This window comes from Empidonax traillii, unplaced genomic scaffold (genome assembly GCF_003031625.1).
Source record: "Empidonax traillii isolate 1590-97213 ecotype Southwest subspecies unplaced genomic scaffold, ASM303162v1 scaffold320:size708019, whole genome shotgun sequence".
In the NCBI taxonomy this organism is placed as follows: Eukaryota; Metazoa; Chordata; class Aves; order Passeriformes; family Tyrannidae; genus Empidonax; species Empidonax traillii.
The window spans coordinates 449,258-466,898 of NW_020955513.1; the positions used below are offsets into that span (position 1 = coordinate 449,258).

The following is a 17,641-nucleotide window of genomic DNA, read 5'->3' on the forward strand; positions in this document are numbered from 1 at the left end:
GCTGCACATGGATGCAGACAAGATGATGCTTCTATCTGCCAGTTGTGTTTTGCCATAGTCCCTGAACTGACAAAAAAGGAAACTAAGTATTTGCTATCTAGAAAATACTTTATTAAAATGCCCACTAATTTTAGTAATGTGTTTATGTAAGACCAAGTGCCGAGGTGAAATAGCAATAAGCATAGTATATGACACAGTCTTGAACTGTGGTCAGGCCCTCCTGAAATTACAGGTAAGAAATAATAAGCAAAAATCAAATAAATATGTCCAATAGCTATGTCAAATAAATATGTAGTGTCATCGAGATTCAGCACCTCTACTGAATATTGCAAAACCCCTTTCCCCTCTTTCTGTTCCTCAGTGTCCCCAAAATTTAATCTTGTCATTTCTTGATGAAAGTACCACGCTTCTGTCACCCAAATGTTCTTCTAACAGCTTTTGTTAGTGTTGCTTAGGTTTCTGCTTACAAGCTTCAGGAGACAGAGGAATGTGTGTCAGTTCTCATTTGTAAAAAGAATTGCGGATGGGCAGAGTGACTTATTTGTAGTTGTATGACTTTTGTAGCACAAGGAGTTTAGTCCAGTGACTACAATTGGCCCCTCAGGGTGCTGAGGCTGGAGGAGGCCTCTGGAGTTCTTTCAGTCTCACTGCCTGCTCCAACAGCATCAGCCACTGAAGGTTGCCCAGGACTGTGGTCAGCTGGGTTTTACTTATTTTGAACTTGTGGAGGAGGTATTCTATGCAAAAAAGCAACTTTCCCCAGAGTGCAGAATATATGTCAAGCTCTTACCAAGCTGCTATTAGTGACAGTGCCTTGGAAGCTCTTTTAAGCTTAAGGAGAAGATCTGGGACCTGTGGCTTTTCTATTTGATGCTGGTTTGCCCCTGAGGCTTATCACCAAGCAGCCCAGCTGTAGATTGGAGGGGGAGTGGTCACATGTATAATGGATGTGAAGGATTATAAACTGTAAGAAAAGAATCAGACTGCAGTAGACAACTCATCACTGGGTGGGTTGTGATTATGATGTCACAGATTTGCTTTTATCCTCACTACTTGATTGAAGGGACTCACAGGAGTTCTTACTTTTATATAGTTCTCTTTCACCCCTTCTCATTTCTGTATAAGCAGCTCTGCATTTGGTAGGACTGTTGCCATCATGTTAATTCTCTAACTTCGCAACTGACTCAGTTCTCCTGTGTGCTTTCTGCTGATTCAGAGCTATTCATTCTGTCCTCTTATTCATATGTCATATCCTTCCCCAGAAAACTCTGCTTATGGTTAATAAGAGCTCTAAGAACCTTATTGTATTTTCCTTCTTTCTGTAGCTCAAAGGGGCAACAGAAGTTGCCCAGTGCATTGGAAAATTTTAAGCAAGCAAAATTCCCGAAACTGCTTCAAAATATGTTTTTTTCTTCTCTGGTAAATGGCTTATTTTACCGTGTTCTGTTAAAAAACCCTCATGTAACTACAGTTAAAGGAAATAGTTTTGAGTCAAAATATAGCCTTGTAGGCTTTTAAAAATATTGAGTTGCCATTTTTTAACAGAAGGAATACTTAGTAATTCAAATTAAAATAATTCACAAATAAGTCTAAACACTCTTTTCTAGCAGCTAGATCACCAAAAAAGTAGGACACATAATTGTCTAACTTTTTATGTACTATGTTTTCAAGATAGGTGCAAATAGAGTAACTTTTCAGGGAAGAAACTTCTGTATCACTGTCCAAAAACTAAATATGATTGTTATTTGAGTAGTCTTACACATCTCTTGGAAGAGGAAATAAATCTTTTTATTGGTTCCAGTGGAGATTTAGCTGACTTTATTCCTATCAGTTACATTAGTAAATGCTCCAGATGTGCAGAAAGCAGACGCTCTTCAGATGTAAAAAAATTGTCTTTGCTTTTTTGGCTGATTTACAGTTGTTTTGGTGTTTGAGGCATATTTGTTTTAAGTACAAAGGGGCTTCATTCTGCTAAAGAAAATTTTATGCAAAGAGTTTTGTTTTCTCTTGCTCTGCGGAGAAACCAAACTTGAAAAGCAGCATTGATAGGTGGGTAGTTGTAGGAGGGACAGGGTTTGAAATCAACAGTGTGGGATTTAATTTCATGAGACTCTGGGCAGGGATAATTATAAACTGCTGCTTGGCAGTGCGAGTAAACATCCTATCTGCACTGCTGGATGCAGAGATCTCACCTGCAAACTTCTGCACTGGCTGGGAGGAAAGAGTATTGTTTAAGTACATTCCTCCATTCCTGCCTAGCTGCAAGTAGTTTCTATGTTTCAGGTTCTCCATTTAAAGCCTCAGAGATACAGTTCTTAGAGTAAGATATGGAGAACCAAGTTGCCTTTCTCCCAGGTTTTTTGTAATTAAATTGCTCCTCCTGGTTTTCCCTTAGGACATGCTGGAAAATAATTGTCAAAATGTGAGCTGAGCAGTAGAAGTCCTTTATTAGTAGATAACTAATGCTAATGGGGCAAAACCTGGATTGAAATCAAATGCTGTTAATCTTAAAATGCAGTTGTAAGGGATGGGATGTCTGTGTTCTCATATATTAAAGTGTTTCTTGAACAAGTTCCAATGTGTTGGCCTTTCTGTATTTTATATATGTTCTGTTATGGTTAGGTGTTGGAAATTTATACTTCTTGTGTTTTCAGTGCCCTGAGAAGAAGGAGCACAAGGCATGAGAGTATAAAATCCAGTTATCCAGTTTTAATTCTGGAAGTTGGAGAAGCTGCTTTTCGCCTGGTTTCCTGAGTTTATGTCATTGTGGCTTTTCCTGGAATGTGGCTTGTCCAGTGTTCTTGTCCTGGAAGAGGGCTGCCAAACCTTGTGCGAACTCTACAGGGAAGAGGGACCTCTTTGAGCTCAAGATTTTTACATATTTAATGAAAATAAGTGTCTAGGGAGCAGGACAAACATCAGTTGGGCAGTCACAGACTGTATGAAATTTAACAAGAGCAAGTGCCAGATTCTGCACCCTGGATGGGATAATCCTGGTTCTGTGTAAAAACTGGGGACAAGAGGCTGGAAAGCAACCTGCAGAAAGAGATCTGAGGGGTTGGGTTGATGGCAAGTTGAGCATGAGTCAGCAGCCTGGCAGCCAGAAAGGGTGAGTTGTGCCCTGGGGCATCAAGAACAACAATGCTGGCTTGATTGAGGGTGGTTGGTGATTGTCCCACTCTATTCTGCACTGGTGCAGCCTCACCTCAAGTCCTTGTGTACAGTTTTAGGAACCTCAGTGGAATAAAGAGACCAAACTATTGGGGTATGTCTAGAGGAGAGTGCCTAAGATGGTGAAAGGCCTCAAGGGCAAGATGCAGTAGGAGTGGCTGAGGTCACTTGGTTTGTTAACTTGGAGAAGGGAAAGTTAAGGGGTGACCACACAGTAGTCTACATCCTCTTCAAGCCAACAGTAGAGGCAGAGGTGCTGATCTACATTCTCTGGTTACCACTGACAGGATGCAAGGAAGTGGAATGAAACTGCATCAGGGGAAGTTCAGATTGGACCTTAAGAGCAGGTTCTTTGAGAGGCTGGTTGAGCACTGCAAAAGGCAGGAAGGAAGTGGTCATGGCACCAAGCCTGACAGAGACACTCTAAGGAGTGCCTGAATGAGGCTCTTATTCATATGGTTTATTTTTAAACAGTCCTGTGAGGAGCAAGGAGTTGGATTTGATGATCTTATGGCTCCCTTCCAACTGAAGGTATTTCATGATTGTAAGTTAGTCAACCACTGATGGAGTAGCAGGTAATGTCAAGCTGTGGGATGAAGACAAGGTGAACATTGTCACCTGGTCCATAGGCCTACAACTGGAAGACCAGTTGCAGCTTGCAGGCTCTGTGGCACCCTGTGGTGCACAAGGGAGAGAGGGAGGGAAGGAAGGAGGAGAACGCTGCATTTTTAGGAAAACAAAATTCAAGCAGCCTGTTGCTCAAGTCAGAAAGTTACGTTTGTGGTGATTCATCACAAGTCTCCTTTCTTGGTGTGTCGCCATACTTGTGACTAATGAAGGAAGTTTCCAAAGCTCCTGTCAGCTTCTGCAGAGGAATGTAAATATGACTAATACTGTAGCAGTAAGGATCTAAGAGCGCTGATAGGTCTTTGCAAAGCACTCCTATTTGCATAGTTACTTGGATCTCTTGAATACCCTCTAGCTCTTCAACTATTCAAAATCCTGTGTTTGCTCTTTTGTTTTAACTACTGTTTTTCCCGCAGCTAACACAAACTATGCTGGTTACTAGGGACAGCATTCTAAAGACCCGTCTCTTGAGATCCTGGTATTTGAGCTACAGACATGAAAGGAAAATAGTGTAGACACTTCTGAAATGTTCTTGAATATGCTCATGCCCCTTGGAGCTAGAAGTACCTGCTGTGTCATGCTTTCTATGCAATATAATATCTGCTTTATTTGTAAATATCTTTGCTTAGACTAAAAAAATGCTCATAAGCTGAGTTGCTCTGTGTGCTCCTTAAAGCTATAGGGAGTGCAGCGTATTCTTGCTGATTTTTTTTCTTCTTGGATCCTTTATATAATACCTTTATTCTAGTTCTGTGGCTTTATCTCTTGTTTTCTGATTATTTCTTTCCTGGAACGAGCTGAATCCCTGAAACTGAGCTTTTCTCCTTTCAGGCTAAGTCACTGAACTTCTAGTTTAGTTGGACCCACCCATACCAAAGGCTGAGCAAGTACAGTTGTAAAAGCAGCTGCTTCAAAGTGCCAGCACCTTAGACTGCAGATTATTGAAACCAGTTTCATAACCTAGTATTTGACATTTTCTGCTACTTTATCTCAAAAAAAGTAATGTGTGTGAGGACCCTGGCATCTTGCTGCATGCTCAGAAAGCAAAAGTGTGGTTGCAGAGTATTGAATCATTCTAGTCAATAAAGCATGATCTTTTTCTTTTATTAACGCTCAAATTTGTTTATTCCTCTGTCAAAGCAGCATGTCTTCTGTGAGACTGGCAGTCAGCAGTCACATCCTAAATTATTTCGCCATGGAGATCTTATGTGAAAACAATCCCTTAGAAAGCACCCCTTTTTACAATGGTTTCCTCCTTTTGAGGGAAAGCACTGCAGGTGTAACTATTCTGAGTTCCTGGGCTATGTTTCATGGTGGCAGTGGGAAACTCTTCAAATAGCCTCTTTTCTGCTCCAGGTAAAATTTCAGCTGCACCAAAGCATTATGTTTAGTGTATGTGCTTGTTTTTCCATCTGTCATCTCTCCTAAAAAGAAACAGGGCTCTTGAAATATACCCACCGGTGTAATGTTCATTCTCTTAGTGATAAATCTTTCACTTTGAGACAGATAGTGTAAACAGTTTGTGATGGTCTGTCCTCTGGTTGCTACTCTGGTAGAGTGTTTTGAGGAGTATGCATCTTCAACAGATCCCTCTGCCTGCCTTCTTAGACTGTGAAATATCTGATCAGGTCCTGTCTTAGGCATACCTCCCAGGAGGACTGTAGCCTGAGAGATACATGTACTTGAGAAAACAAATAAACTAGAATTTGGGGTTGAGGAACAACTATGCAAATACTTGTTTAAATTTGAGTGTTCTGACCTCTTTTTGCCTGTTAATGTGGAGGTTTCTTGGTGTAACCAAGGGGGTAACTTCAAAAGTAACTGACATTGGGATCTCAACACCTTCTAATTTTACAGAGGTTTTTGAGATTGTATTGCAAGATGATGTCAACTTCAGATAAGCAGCCCTACTTGGCTGTGAGAAAGGTGGTTCTTGGTTCAAATGTTACATTATGGGAATCACTGCTTAGACTTCAGATTTCAGTTTCTGCTGTAGCCAGTTCACTTGGCCAGATTTTTTTTGTTCCATTCCAGTTGTCATTCGGAGCTTCCCTATTAAAAAAAAAAAAAAGAAAAAGAAATGTATCTTAGTCTTTTCTCGGGGAAAAAAAAAAGGCATTATTAGTGCAGTTACCTGAGAAGTAAAAGGTATTTCAATTTTGACCTCATTTAATAGGAAAGATGTCACCAAGTATAGGAGCATCCATCATTCTTGGTATTAAAGTCATGACTTGTCCTTGTCTTAGCTTGGTGTGTCATGTAAGTGAAAGGGCATTCTGCTTGTGGTTTGATTTTGATGTTTGTGTTTTATTCCTCTTTTCAGACTTTGCAGAAGCCAGTTCTGATGCCTCTTTGGTAGCTACATTCTTAGGGCAAAAGCCAGACACATCAGTGCTTTATTCAGTTATCTTATGAATTCAGGTAGTTCTGTCTGGAAATAACTTTTGATCTTATTTGATAGGGAGTATCCAGAAAAAGTCTTCAAGCTTCTATGGGGCTGAAAGCAGTGTATTTATATGTCTTCTTCTTGAATAGCCATTACCTACTTCCATGCCATTTTCTTATTCCATGTTTCGGTGCAAGTAAGGATAATGAACAATCAGAAATATCCCAAGAGTTGTTTTAGCTGTCCATTTATTTTACAAGCCTCTGCTACTGAGATCACACTACTATATTTATGCTGTGAAACCAGTTTTTATCATGTATATATTGAGTTAATGTGTTTGCAGTTGGTTGGATAAGCAACAGTAGCTCTAGCAACTGATTTTAATACAGCAAGAGAGGGTGTTTTTTTATGAAGACTATAGTGGCACCAGCTGCATTTAGCTATGTTTTAGGAAGTTGAAAAGACTGCTCAAGATCATATGTGCTGATATCTCTAAACCACCTTCATAGTGCTAATCTTGTTAGGGGAAAAGATAAGTCTTATAAACTCATTAAAATTAATTTTTAATGCCAAGATTTTAAAAGCAGTACTTGATCACATGACTTCCATAATGGCCTTTGTGCTCCAAGGCTCTTCTATGCACTTGAATCTTGTAAATTCTTGTGCATTGGAGCTGTCACCCTCCTCATTTTGTGGTTCAGTGGAAAGAAGGCTGGAAAAGAATATGCTGTGGATGGCACTAAGAAAGCATGCAATAGAAGTGGCAAGAATAAAGGATTAAGTTCATTATATTGACTGTTATGGCCATGTAGGTCCTTTTTATAGAGCATATTTTTAGAGCTGTTCCTTTTTTTCTGAAGAGATCTGTAGAAATCTTTCTGAAGTGATCTGGAGAAATAGAGAAGAATACCTTTAACCCTGACTGAAAATATTCTACTCTGAATCAGGAAGCAGAAAACATAAGATAGATCAGAAATGTGTTTATGACTTTATTAAGTGTTGGCTTTGAATAAGAAAAAGTAGTGTCCTTACTGTTGCTTTTTTCTTCTACAGGCAATTTTGATGACTTCAGCTTAGAAGATGCATTTGGTAATTATTGCACTCACAAATTTTGGGCGGTAGGCGGGAAAATAGTGGATGCTCTTCTGAATTGTTTCCAAGTATCACTGCATGACCAAGCATGAAACCTTCCCTGCATATGTTTGGTTTAAACCTCAGTGGAACAATTCAGCTATGGGTATGTCGAGATGTTGACCACATAGAACGCAAATTTGTCTTTGGAACACTTAAGGATTTCTCTTAAGGGGAAATTGTTTTGCTGTATAGATTTCATCTCGAGCTTTTCATTGTATTGACATATACTTATATTTGTGTTTTGTGTAGCTTCTGAACAGTGTATTAAATAGTATTTAATTTCTTTTTCTCTAACCGTCCCTGACAGAACGGACAACGACAACAAAGAAACCCCTTCCATCTCAGAAGACACCCCCACTGGACTTAGGTGGGATATAATTGGCTTGTCATGTCTTTTATTGGAAAGTCAAGTGTAGTGTACACAATAATTTGAGAGCCTGAACTTTTCAACGTAGTGGCACACAGGGTTATGATATTTCTATAAAAGAAAGCAGTTCCCTAACAGCGAAAAGATTTCTTCATTTTGGAGCCTCCTGCTGGTGCTTTCACAAAGGTACTTTGTGATTTCACGAACTTGAAGACTCTGTGAAAATCCCTTTTTTTGGCTTTCAGTCTGCATGTTTGGAGCTTGCTCACCTTGAGCTGGCCCTTGACAGGTATCATGATCACCGAAAGCAGCGTGTCATTTGGCAAGTAGTGCCTGGTAACTGTGGGGCTCCTCTGTGGGCCACTGTTGAACGAGCATGCTGTTACATTCTTGGTGAAAACATTGTGAGGTGCATTTTGTGTAGAAATAGTCTAAGACTAGTTCAGTTTTTGCATTACACTTAAAACTTCTCCTCTTTCTTTGTAGATGATTTTAACTTGGGTGATGCTCTTCATCCTGGTAAGTATCATGTTTTCCTGGATACTACTCAGAGGTATTTGTGCAATGTCTATCCATGCTTTATGACCTAAATATAATAAGGGCACTGAGTTGATTAAGGTAGCAGACTACAAATAAAATAATTGCAGTCTATAGTTATGTTTATTTACTTTCATTTTTCAGGTTCTGGATCATAAAACTGTATGAATTTCAGTAATTTCTTAACCAAGTCCTACTTGTTTCATTATTGTGTCTTCACTAGATGGCACTAATTCCATAAACTATTACTTATGGAAGTAGCTGTTAAATCTGAAGTAATCTCTCCCTTTACAGAACTAATTTTAGTAGCACAAGTAAACATCAATATGTTAGAAATAATTTGAGGGGAAATACTCTTTCTGATGTGAAGACTGTGACCAAATACAGAAAAAATTACTAAGGTCTCTTATTGTCCTATTTTGTAGCGAGCTAAATGAAATGTCATTATGGGGACCATATTTTTAGTTCTATACTGTGTACCTTGTCTGTTCTTTTTAAGTGAGGTACCAACCTTATTACTGGTTAAAACCCAGTAATGTTAAAAGAGAAGACAGCCAAGTAATCTATACCTGGTAGAAAAATGTAAAGAATTTCAGTCTTTGCAATAAAATGTGCAAATTAAAATGCTGCATAACACTTGAGTTCTTCTGTATATGTTAGTTATAGCAAGGATCTGACATACAGGTTAATATAGCAGAAACACTGCATTAAAATACAGTGTTTAGCTAAAACAACCAAACAAATACAGCATTAGTTAGTTAAAGGAAAAATGACGTGGGGAGGTTTTGATACCATATTTTTAGGTCAGAGCCTTTCAAGGTCACTGCATGCTCTGCTTTTGGTCTCTTCACACTGGTAACTTTATTCTAACTCTTACTTGTCTACAGATGGTCCCAAGCCAAATCCTCCTGCAAAACCTAGAGTCACTGGTAAGACTGACCTAAAGGAATTTCTGAACAGTAGAAGAGTATTTGTTAATCTATCCCAATTCCTTTCAACATTACTGTATTTTAGTTCAGTTTTTATATCTTAACCTTTTTTTTTCTTTTTTTTCCCCCTTAAATCTCTCCTCTGCATGTAGATAACCCCAAGAAAGATCAACCTAAAGACACTGGTAAGGCTTCTAGCACAAACTCCTGAATCCACTCAGGGTTTTCCTGCCTCAATTACACTTCTACTAATTGATCTGTGTTAATTGGCTGCTATGTCAGGATGTTGCACTGGATAAACACTGAGGATTGATGAAAAGTTGTCTTGCAAATAAGCTTTGCAGCAGTCTTGAAATTCCATAACAAACCTGTTGAGTCACTTTCACTTAAAAGCAGGATGGTGTGTGGAGGAGGCAGGATGGGAGTGTGTGTGTGTGCTTGGGGCAATGCTATGCCTGGCTGCCTGTGGTGGAGAACCCATGTATTGGATTGAGTTCTTTAGTCTTTACAAACTGAATCCCTTCTAGTCATGCTACAAGGTAAGGAGGAACTACCCATGATCTTTATTCTTAAAGGATCTAAATTAAAGGTAAAGCTCCAAGTTAAAGGACTGTTTTGGTTTTTTGTTTGTTTGTTTTTAAAGGCCCAGTTAAGTAATGCAATTATTTGTATTTGAAAGATAGTCCTTCCCCACCTATTGTGCTTTAGAGGTCTTTGCCTCACCCAGAACAAAACAGATTTAGATAGATGCAGCTGTGAAAATGCCATTATCCATGAACATCGTGGTAAAGAGTCCTTAATTGAAATGCCAGCCCTGGTTCTTGTTTTTTTCTGATTTGCAGCAGATACTTGAATTTAGGTCTTGCATGCGTCAGTGCAGTGCTTTTGCCACCCAACTAAAACAACCTCTGATACAATACTTTTAATTTTGCTACTTGAAACATACTTGCTTTCAATAAACTAAAGATTCATTTGGCAGTAGAGGGAAGGAGGAGAAGGTCCCATGAGGGAGAAGGGAATGCTCCATAAGGTAGGGTTCAGTGGAGATGGAGAGGGACTAGTCCAGTGTCCTGCAATAAATCAGAGAAGGGAATTACATTTGGACTGTTTGTGACTAAGAAACCCAACTCTGAAGATTCATTCACAGTTGCAGCCTCGAAAAGAAATGGTTCTTTCCTGTCCACGTCCTTACTTTGCTTTCACAGCATAGGGAGACTTGGGTTATTCCAATTAAGTAGCTTATAGGGCTTCTTGCTTGCTTATCCTGATTTGCGCTATTCTTGCTTTTCTCTGAGTCGTTCATTCAGAAAGTCCAGAGGCAGGAGCACTGCTGTCAAAGTGTGTAGTGCTCAGCTGAAGGGACTTAACATCGTGGGGGCTTTTAAAATGTGAACATGTTGTGACTATGATGCTGAGCCTAAAACCAGCGCAAATTCAATTGAACAATTTTGAGAAAATTTCCATGTCATTATGTGTCTTGAGGTGTCTTTTCATTGAACTTAAAACATGTAAGGTAATGTTATTTGTATTTTTTATAGGCACATTTGATGATGCAGATCTATTTGATGGCAGTTTACCAAAAGGAGGAGGTGATGGTAGTGACAGCAATGGTAAGACAATAGATCGTGCTTCATATTGTTTTTATGGTTACCTGAGTTTTTGATAAAAGCTTGCTTCCATGCTCTGATTTGTAACACCTTTCATTCTGGTATCTGAAACTTAAGAGCATATCTTTGAGTTCAAAAGTAATGTGTTCTGTCTCTACCAAAAAAAAAAACAAACCAAATAATTAAGAGCTAAAACTTGTCTAGGGGTAAAACTTTCATGATTTTTACTGTTATACTGAGAAGGATGGCTTTTAAAACTGAGACATGAATGTGGTACTTACTTCATAATTTACCATAAATACAGTAGTTCTTAAAGTCCTCCAGGTGCTATTTTTAGATCTTTTGTGACACTCTCAGTTTCTTTTAATTCTTGTAGTTAGGAAGTCTAAAGGTGGGCCAGAAGAAGATCCACCTCATGTTCTCAAAAATTTGCCTTGTCCCAAAGGATGAACTGATTCTTACACTTCAGGAGATTCTTAGTCTTCAGTTTTTACTGTGAGAGTGGTGAGGCACTGGAACAGGTTGCCCAGAGAAGTTGTGGATGCCCCATCCGTGGAAGTGTTTTAAGACCAACTTGGATGGAGCTCTGAGCAAGCTGTTGTTCCTGGCCATGGCAGGGGAGTTGGAACTAGATGATCTTTAAGGTCCTTTCCAGCCATGTGATTCTCTATAGGGTATATCTACTCTGAGCAGAATAAAACCATTTCATAGCTTGCCAGACTTTCTTTTAGTAATTTGACATTTCTAATCGTTGTGGCTCAGCTCAGTACAGAGGTGGTCATGGGAACCGGGCTGCAGTAATGGTCATCCTTAGGATGTGTCTGGTCATCCCTGTGTGTGTTACTGGAACTTTTACTATTTCCAGATCAGCGTTAGCTGAAGTATCTTGATGGGGTTTGAGGTGTGCCAGTGGTTACGACTTCCTCAGAGAGTTATCCTAGACAGAGATTACCTATGCCTCTTTTCTGGGTAGCTTTCACCTTTCAAGATTTGTTTGGGGCAGTATCTTGAAAATTGGCAGGGGCAAGAAATGCCTGTGGAGACTTGTGGGGTGTTTTCATCTGCACGGGTTCCTTCTGCAATGGTACAAATTGCATTGTGACAAATATAGTTAGTATTTATAAAATTTCTGTCTTGCTTGCAAAGAGAATTGCAAAGGTATTTAATAAACAAGGCTGGGATTTTAGGAAAAGATAGTTGTTTCCATGGAAATACAGTGTTCTGTGGTGGTGCACAAGTTGGTTAAACCAGATTTTACATGTGCTCTGTACTGATTTTGTAGACGTGCTGAGCACTCAGGGCTGTAGTTGACACCACCGTGAGCTGTACTTCGAAAACAGGAACTTTGAATGCCAGAGTTTAGCACTGTATGGATATAATAGATGGTTTGTAATTTTGCATAATTAATTGACAAATATTAATTGTCAATTATGATATGACTGTTCCTTAGACATGTAAAATGAAACCTTTCTGTTCATTTTTACAGAACGAAGGGGCCAGACTCCAAGTAATGGCCAAGACGATGAGGGTAAATGCTTAAATTTGTGTGTGTGATGGCATCTGGATGTATGAAGTTTGTTTTCTGGAGGTTTCTGTGTTGCTTATCTTCTACTAGAATGTCCACTACTGGGAGTGGGTTACAACTTAAAAACTTTTGTGGAATATGGAATTCTTACTATCAAGCTCCGCTTTCATAGTCCTGTAAAATCTTTATGTCGCAAATAATTCATAATTGTTAAGGTCTTAGAGGTGCTGGTGGAGTGATCACATGCATGCAAAGTAGATATGGCCATGAAAGGGTAGCTTTTTTGATCAGTTGAAATTGGAACAGGAGTGCTTAAGTTCCTCAACAACAGGCATTGCTAAGAAATCAATGGTTATAAAATGAGAGAAGGCGCTTTTCATTATACATAAAGACAGAAGGAGTTGATCATTACAGTTTCATGTAATTTCAGTTTAATGATTTTTGGAAGTGTTCATAGGGTTTACTTTGAGAGAATACAATTTTGATGTGACTTTCCATTCTGAAAAATGTATACAAACCTCTCTGTTTTTCAGCTTCTAAGGGAGCAATAGCTGGAATTGTAAGTGCTGTGGCTGCTACTGTAATTGGAGCAGTGTCTAGTTTCATTGCTTACCAGAAGAAGAAACTCTGTTTCAAACAAAGCGGTAAGAATTCTAAATTAATTTTATTTTCTACTGTCTAAAGAGATGTGTTTTTGTATTTATATGGGGACTAGAAACTGATCCTATGCATAGGGTAGTTTTAATAGCCCAGTGCACTTATGTTCACAGGGAGTAACCTTTCTTACTATTCATCTACGACAGGGTGACTGAAGAATGCCTTGCCCAAAAATTAGACTTTCAGAAGTAGAAGACCTTAAGGTTTTACATTTTCTAAAATAAAAGCACTTCTTGTTAAAATGAAAGCAGGAGAGACTGCAAGAAAATACTTTTTAAGGAAAAACTGAGTGGAGATTGCGGATTAGAGACTATTTTAATGCTGAAAAAATATGTTGCCACTTCTAACTTTGTAAAATTTACCTTTGTCTTTTTGCAAGATGTCTGCCTACTTACTGGTTTTATGACAACTACCCTGATGGTCATCCCCAAATTATTGTACTGCAGTCATCTATTGCTTTTTACCTGCTTTATTTCCATCTAAATAAGATATAACTTAGAGAACTTTGGGAATCCTGTGGGTGATAGGAGAGGCAAGAAGCTTTGATTTTGTCTCTTTTAGTCTTTCTGACTGTTTGGCGTGGGGTAGTGCTGTCATCCAGCCAGGCACTGCTGTTTTGTAGTATGGGAAGTTCTGAAACTGAGTAACACCTCTACCATGCATGTTAAAATTAACATGCAGGCAAAATAAGGGCAACTCAACTACCTGCTATCAGTAGCCCATTTTCTTCAATTCTGTTTTTTCTGTCAAATAATCTCTATTAATCAGTAACTTCGAATATAAGGGAATTTGAATGCTAAACATCTGTTTGTTTCCCAGCAGATGAAGAGAATGTGAATATGGATAGCCATAGGGGAGCACAATCTGAGCCGCCTGGTAAGACAAGAATCTAGATGGACAATAAATTTTTTGGTGGGGATCCTATCAAATGTACTTTATTGACATCTAACATGGTGGAGAAAACTATTTGCAAAGTTTTGTCAAAAAAAAAAAAAAAACACTCATAACTGTCAATTTTGGCAAAATATGATCTGGCAGTATGTCCTGATGGCCTAGAAGGCCAATGGCATCCTGGCTTATATCAGAAATAGTGTGGCCAGCAAGACTAGGGAAGAGATTGTCCCTCTGTGCTTGGCACTGGTGATGCCACACCCACGTCCTGTGCTCAGTTTTGGGCACCTCACTACAAGAAAGACATTGAGGTGCTGGAGCCAGAAAAAGGCAACAGAGCTGGTGAAGAGTCTGGAGCCTCTTAGAATTGACTGAGGGAGGAGCTGGGAGGAAAGCCTGGAGAAAAGGAGACTCAGGGGCCAGTTCTCTCTACAGCTACATGAAAGGAGGTTGTAGTGAGGCCTCTTCTCCCAGATAACAAATGATAGGACAAGAGGAAATGGCCTCAAGTTGTGCCAGGGGAGGTTTAGATAGGATATTTGGGAAAAAATTCTTCACAAAAAGGGTTGCCAAGCATTGGAACAGACTGCTTGGGGAACTGGAGGAGTTGCCATCCCTGGAGGTATTTAAAAGATGTGTAGATGTGGCACTTGGGGACATGGTTTGTGGTGGACTTGGGAGTGCAGGGTTAATGGTTAAAATCGATGATCGTAGAGGTCTTTTCCAAAATAAATGATTCTGTGATTCTATGACTCTATCATGACAACAAACTTAGAACTAACTCAAGAACTTAGTTCTGAAAATGTGGCCACTCTTCTCTGGTTTTTTATTCTTTTAACAGAATGGTTTATTGCCTTGAGAAGTCATTTAAATACAGGAACTTAGAGAAAGTAAAGAAATTAATTTTCTCTGCAGAAGTATTAAGACAATATGAAAACACAAGCCCGTTCCTTTAGTGTGGTACATAACTGCAATTAGCAATTTATTAGTGTATGTTCTTTCTGATTGGAATCTGAAACCTTTTCTTATTATGGGCTGATACAGAACTCTGCAAGAATGTATATTAAAAATAATTATGTTTGAATTGTTGCCTAAAGAGACTGTGGAGAAAAAGACTTTAGGCCAATTTAGTGTATAAGATAAAAAGAGTTGGTCCTTTAATCAGCCTCAGGCCAGGGAAATAAACACTAAGTGCTTGTACCCAGACGGTGGGTCTATGATTTTATAATAAGGTCCACCAATCCCAGATCTGTCCAACCCTGGTTCTGCCCCCTGACTCGCCCCTTCAGAAATTGGATTTAGGGTCTTTGGGACCCCTTCTTCCTCATCTTCGTCTTCTTCACAGCATGTATAGTCCTTGGAGCTCCTCCGAAGCTCTGGGCTTGAAGGTTGCTGTGTCTGTGTGATACTTCCTGGTCCAGGCTTAGGGTGCTATGTTCTTAAACAGAAGTGTTCTTCTAAAATTCTACCTTGAAAGGAAAACTAAACAGAATTTAGAGGAATTGATATGAAATGGGGTAACAGGGTTGGGTATGTGTAACTGTTATGCTACAGGATAAGGGATATAATACAGCTACATTAAAATCTACATTTACTACACAACTACTTCTAAAATCTACAAAAGTTTAAAAAATCTGAAAAGCTCTGAGGCATCAGAATAGAGATATAACTGCCCTGGAGGCGAGGAGGACTAAACTCACTAGCATGTTGTTGTAACTAAAGCATTTTCTGTGGTGAAGAGGGAATGATTCTGGTATGAAAGAACCATCACGTAATTGATCTTTCTACAAAGGTGACAGCTGTGGAAGGGTCTCTTGTAAAGCAACAAAAACTTTGACAACCTCACCCTTCCACATGTGGTTGTCCAGGGTGTTGGCTGATGGAACAGGTGTTAAACTCTGGGAAAACCATAGATAGATCTGGAGAAAACGGTATAGGTGAAACCTTGGTCTTCTGGTCCTTGTGGCTGGTCAACAGAGGAAGAAGTAGTATAACCTCATGCTGAAGTTTACTGATTGTTTTTGAAATACTGAATATTAAAATCCCAAAGCAGTATATAATTTCAGTATGTTCTTCTGTGAGTTTAAAATCTGCAGTATTATTTCTATTTCTTTCATAATTAAACCCAACAATTATATTGTATTTTCCTCAGGTATTCCATCTGTTTGCTAAAAACTTCCATCTGGCTTGTGGTCATCTTTATAAACACTTTTCCTTTAAGCTGTTAAATGCATAAAACTCTAAAGGACAAAGCATTTTCTTGTGACTGGCTGTCAGGACTGGAGGTAGGCAGGTATCCTCAATTCAGTGATGCATTAGTGAAGCAAGCGGTATCATTCTAAGACCTATACCAAAGGCAGTTAAAAATAGGAGTTTGTAGTTGGGATATCCTAAAATTTTGGCCAAGATTCACCAGAACTCAAACGTGAAATGTGTCAGATGATGCATATTTTATTTTAACCAGTAAGGTCAAACTTGGGATGTTGTCATATATGATTACTTCCACCTATGTATCGATGTCAATATTACATCCCATATTTCATACCTCTGTTATATTTTGCAGACAAGCATGATCGTGTTTTGAGCCAAGAAACTGGGCATCCATAGTCAGAATGGTGCTGCTCCTGATCTAAGTTCTGGGAGTCAGCATATATGAGCTCTGCTTCTGGTAGTAGAGTGTTGATGTACCTACACAGCTTGTAGTTTCAAAGAGGTCTTTTATTAAGCCAGGACAGATGGCACGGCAGAATAGATTTGTGTTTTTAAAATTTTATGTAGGCTTATCTTTGACTTCCTGAAAATACAGTTAACCTAGACACTTTGTTTCAGTAACCTACTTTTCTATCATTTACGCAGTCTGTACTCCGTTTCATGTTGGCATCTGCAAAAACTGCAAGCCTGAAACTGCAAGTGTAGATATCTTCCCTGATGTAGTAGGATGTGGTTATTTGAGTGAGAAATCTGGGATGTAATATATGTCGGTGTGGAGCATTTTGGCTTCACAAAATCAAGCTCTGCTTACCTGAATTTATCACACAGTGCTAAATGCCTACTGAAACTTTGTTGTCCACATAAACTATTACATAACTTACAGTGTATGCTGACTTAGTGTTCTAATCTTTAATTGTTTTTCACTTCTTAGTTCAGCGCACACTTCTGGAGAACTGAATTAAAGAAAACGTGATGAAGAACAGATCTTGAAACTGGATAGAGAGCCTGCATTCTGCCTGGAAAAAAAAAAAAAAAAGGACGCAAAAAAAGCATAAAGTGAACAGCAGAGTCTGAAGTTGCATTAGAAAACCGTTCTTGTTTGAAACATCTCTGGGAGTGTGACTTAGGCCTGAGTACTTCTGTATGGTTAGCCCTGTGAAGCATTGTTGCACACCAATACATGGCCTTAATGACAGGAGCATAGAAGTATGTTGTGCCTTTACATTCTTTCCTTTGCTCCTGTGACAGCTGGGTGTGTCTCAAGTGCATTCGGTATGTTTAACTTTTCCTTACCTCTCCAAAAACAATAAGCAGTTAAGGTTTTGTTACGTCATTGCTTTCAGGCAGTACAGACATTTTTTTTTAATATCCTGTGTGCAGTGAGTGTGCCAACCAACCAGCCAACCTGGTGTATGTTGTGGGCACCCGAAAGCACGTGGCTCACTGTGTATGAATGATGGATCTGGGCGTGGGTGCTGCTGACCCCAATCTGTGTAGCTGCCTGGATCAGCCACCAGGGAAGAGATACTTGTTCTTTAGCATTCAAGAGACAAAAAATCGATTTTGTTTTTGCTTTTTTTTTCATTGCATCTGTCTGGT

General features: G+C 39.1%; 1 protein-coding gene across 2 annotated transcripts in view; it reads left to right on the plus strand.

Moving 5' to 3' along the window:
* Positions 1–17,099, plus strand: part of CD99 (CD99 molecule (Xg blood group)) — a 30,813-nt gene extending 13,714 nt beyond the window's left edge. Inside the window, exons 2-11 of one of the 2 annotated variants that reach the window (XM_027891349.1) lie at positions 7,238–7,273; positions 7,626–7,685; positions 8,172–8,204; positions 9,110–9,151; positions 9,304–9,336; positions 10,690–10,761; positions 12,245–12,286; positions 12,817–12,927; positions 13,760–13,816; positions 16,974–17,099. In XM_027891349.1, coding sequence (XP_027747150.1) covers positions 7,238–7,273; positions 7,626–7,685; positions 8,172–8,204; positions 9,110–9,151; positions 9,304–9,336; positions 10,690–10,761; positions 12,245–12,286; positions 12,817–12,927; positions 13,760–13,816; positions 16,974–16,999 — 512 coding nt within the window. In that variant the 3' untranslated portion in view covers positions 17,000–17,099. The remainder of the gene's footprint in view (positions 1–7,237; positions 7,274–7,625; positions 7,686–8,171; positions 8,205–9,109; positions 9,152–9,303; positions 9,337–10,689; positions 10,762–12,244; positions 12,287–12,816; positions 12,928–13,759; positions 13,817–16,973) is intronic. The other variant, XM_027891350.1, reaches the window with a different exon arrangement.
* The last annotated feature ends 542 nt before the right edge of the window (positions 17,100–17,641 follow it).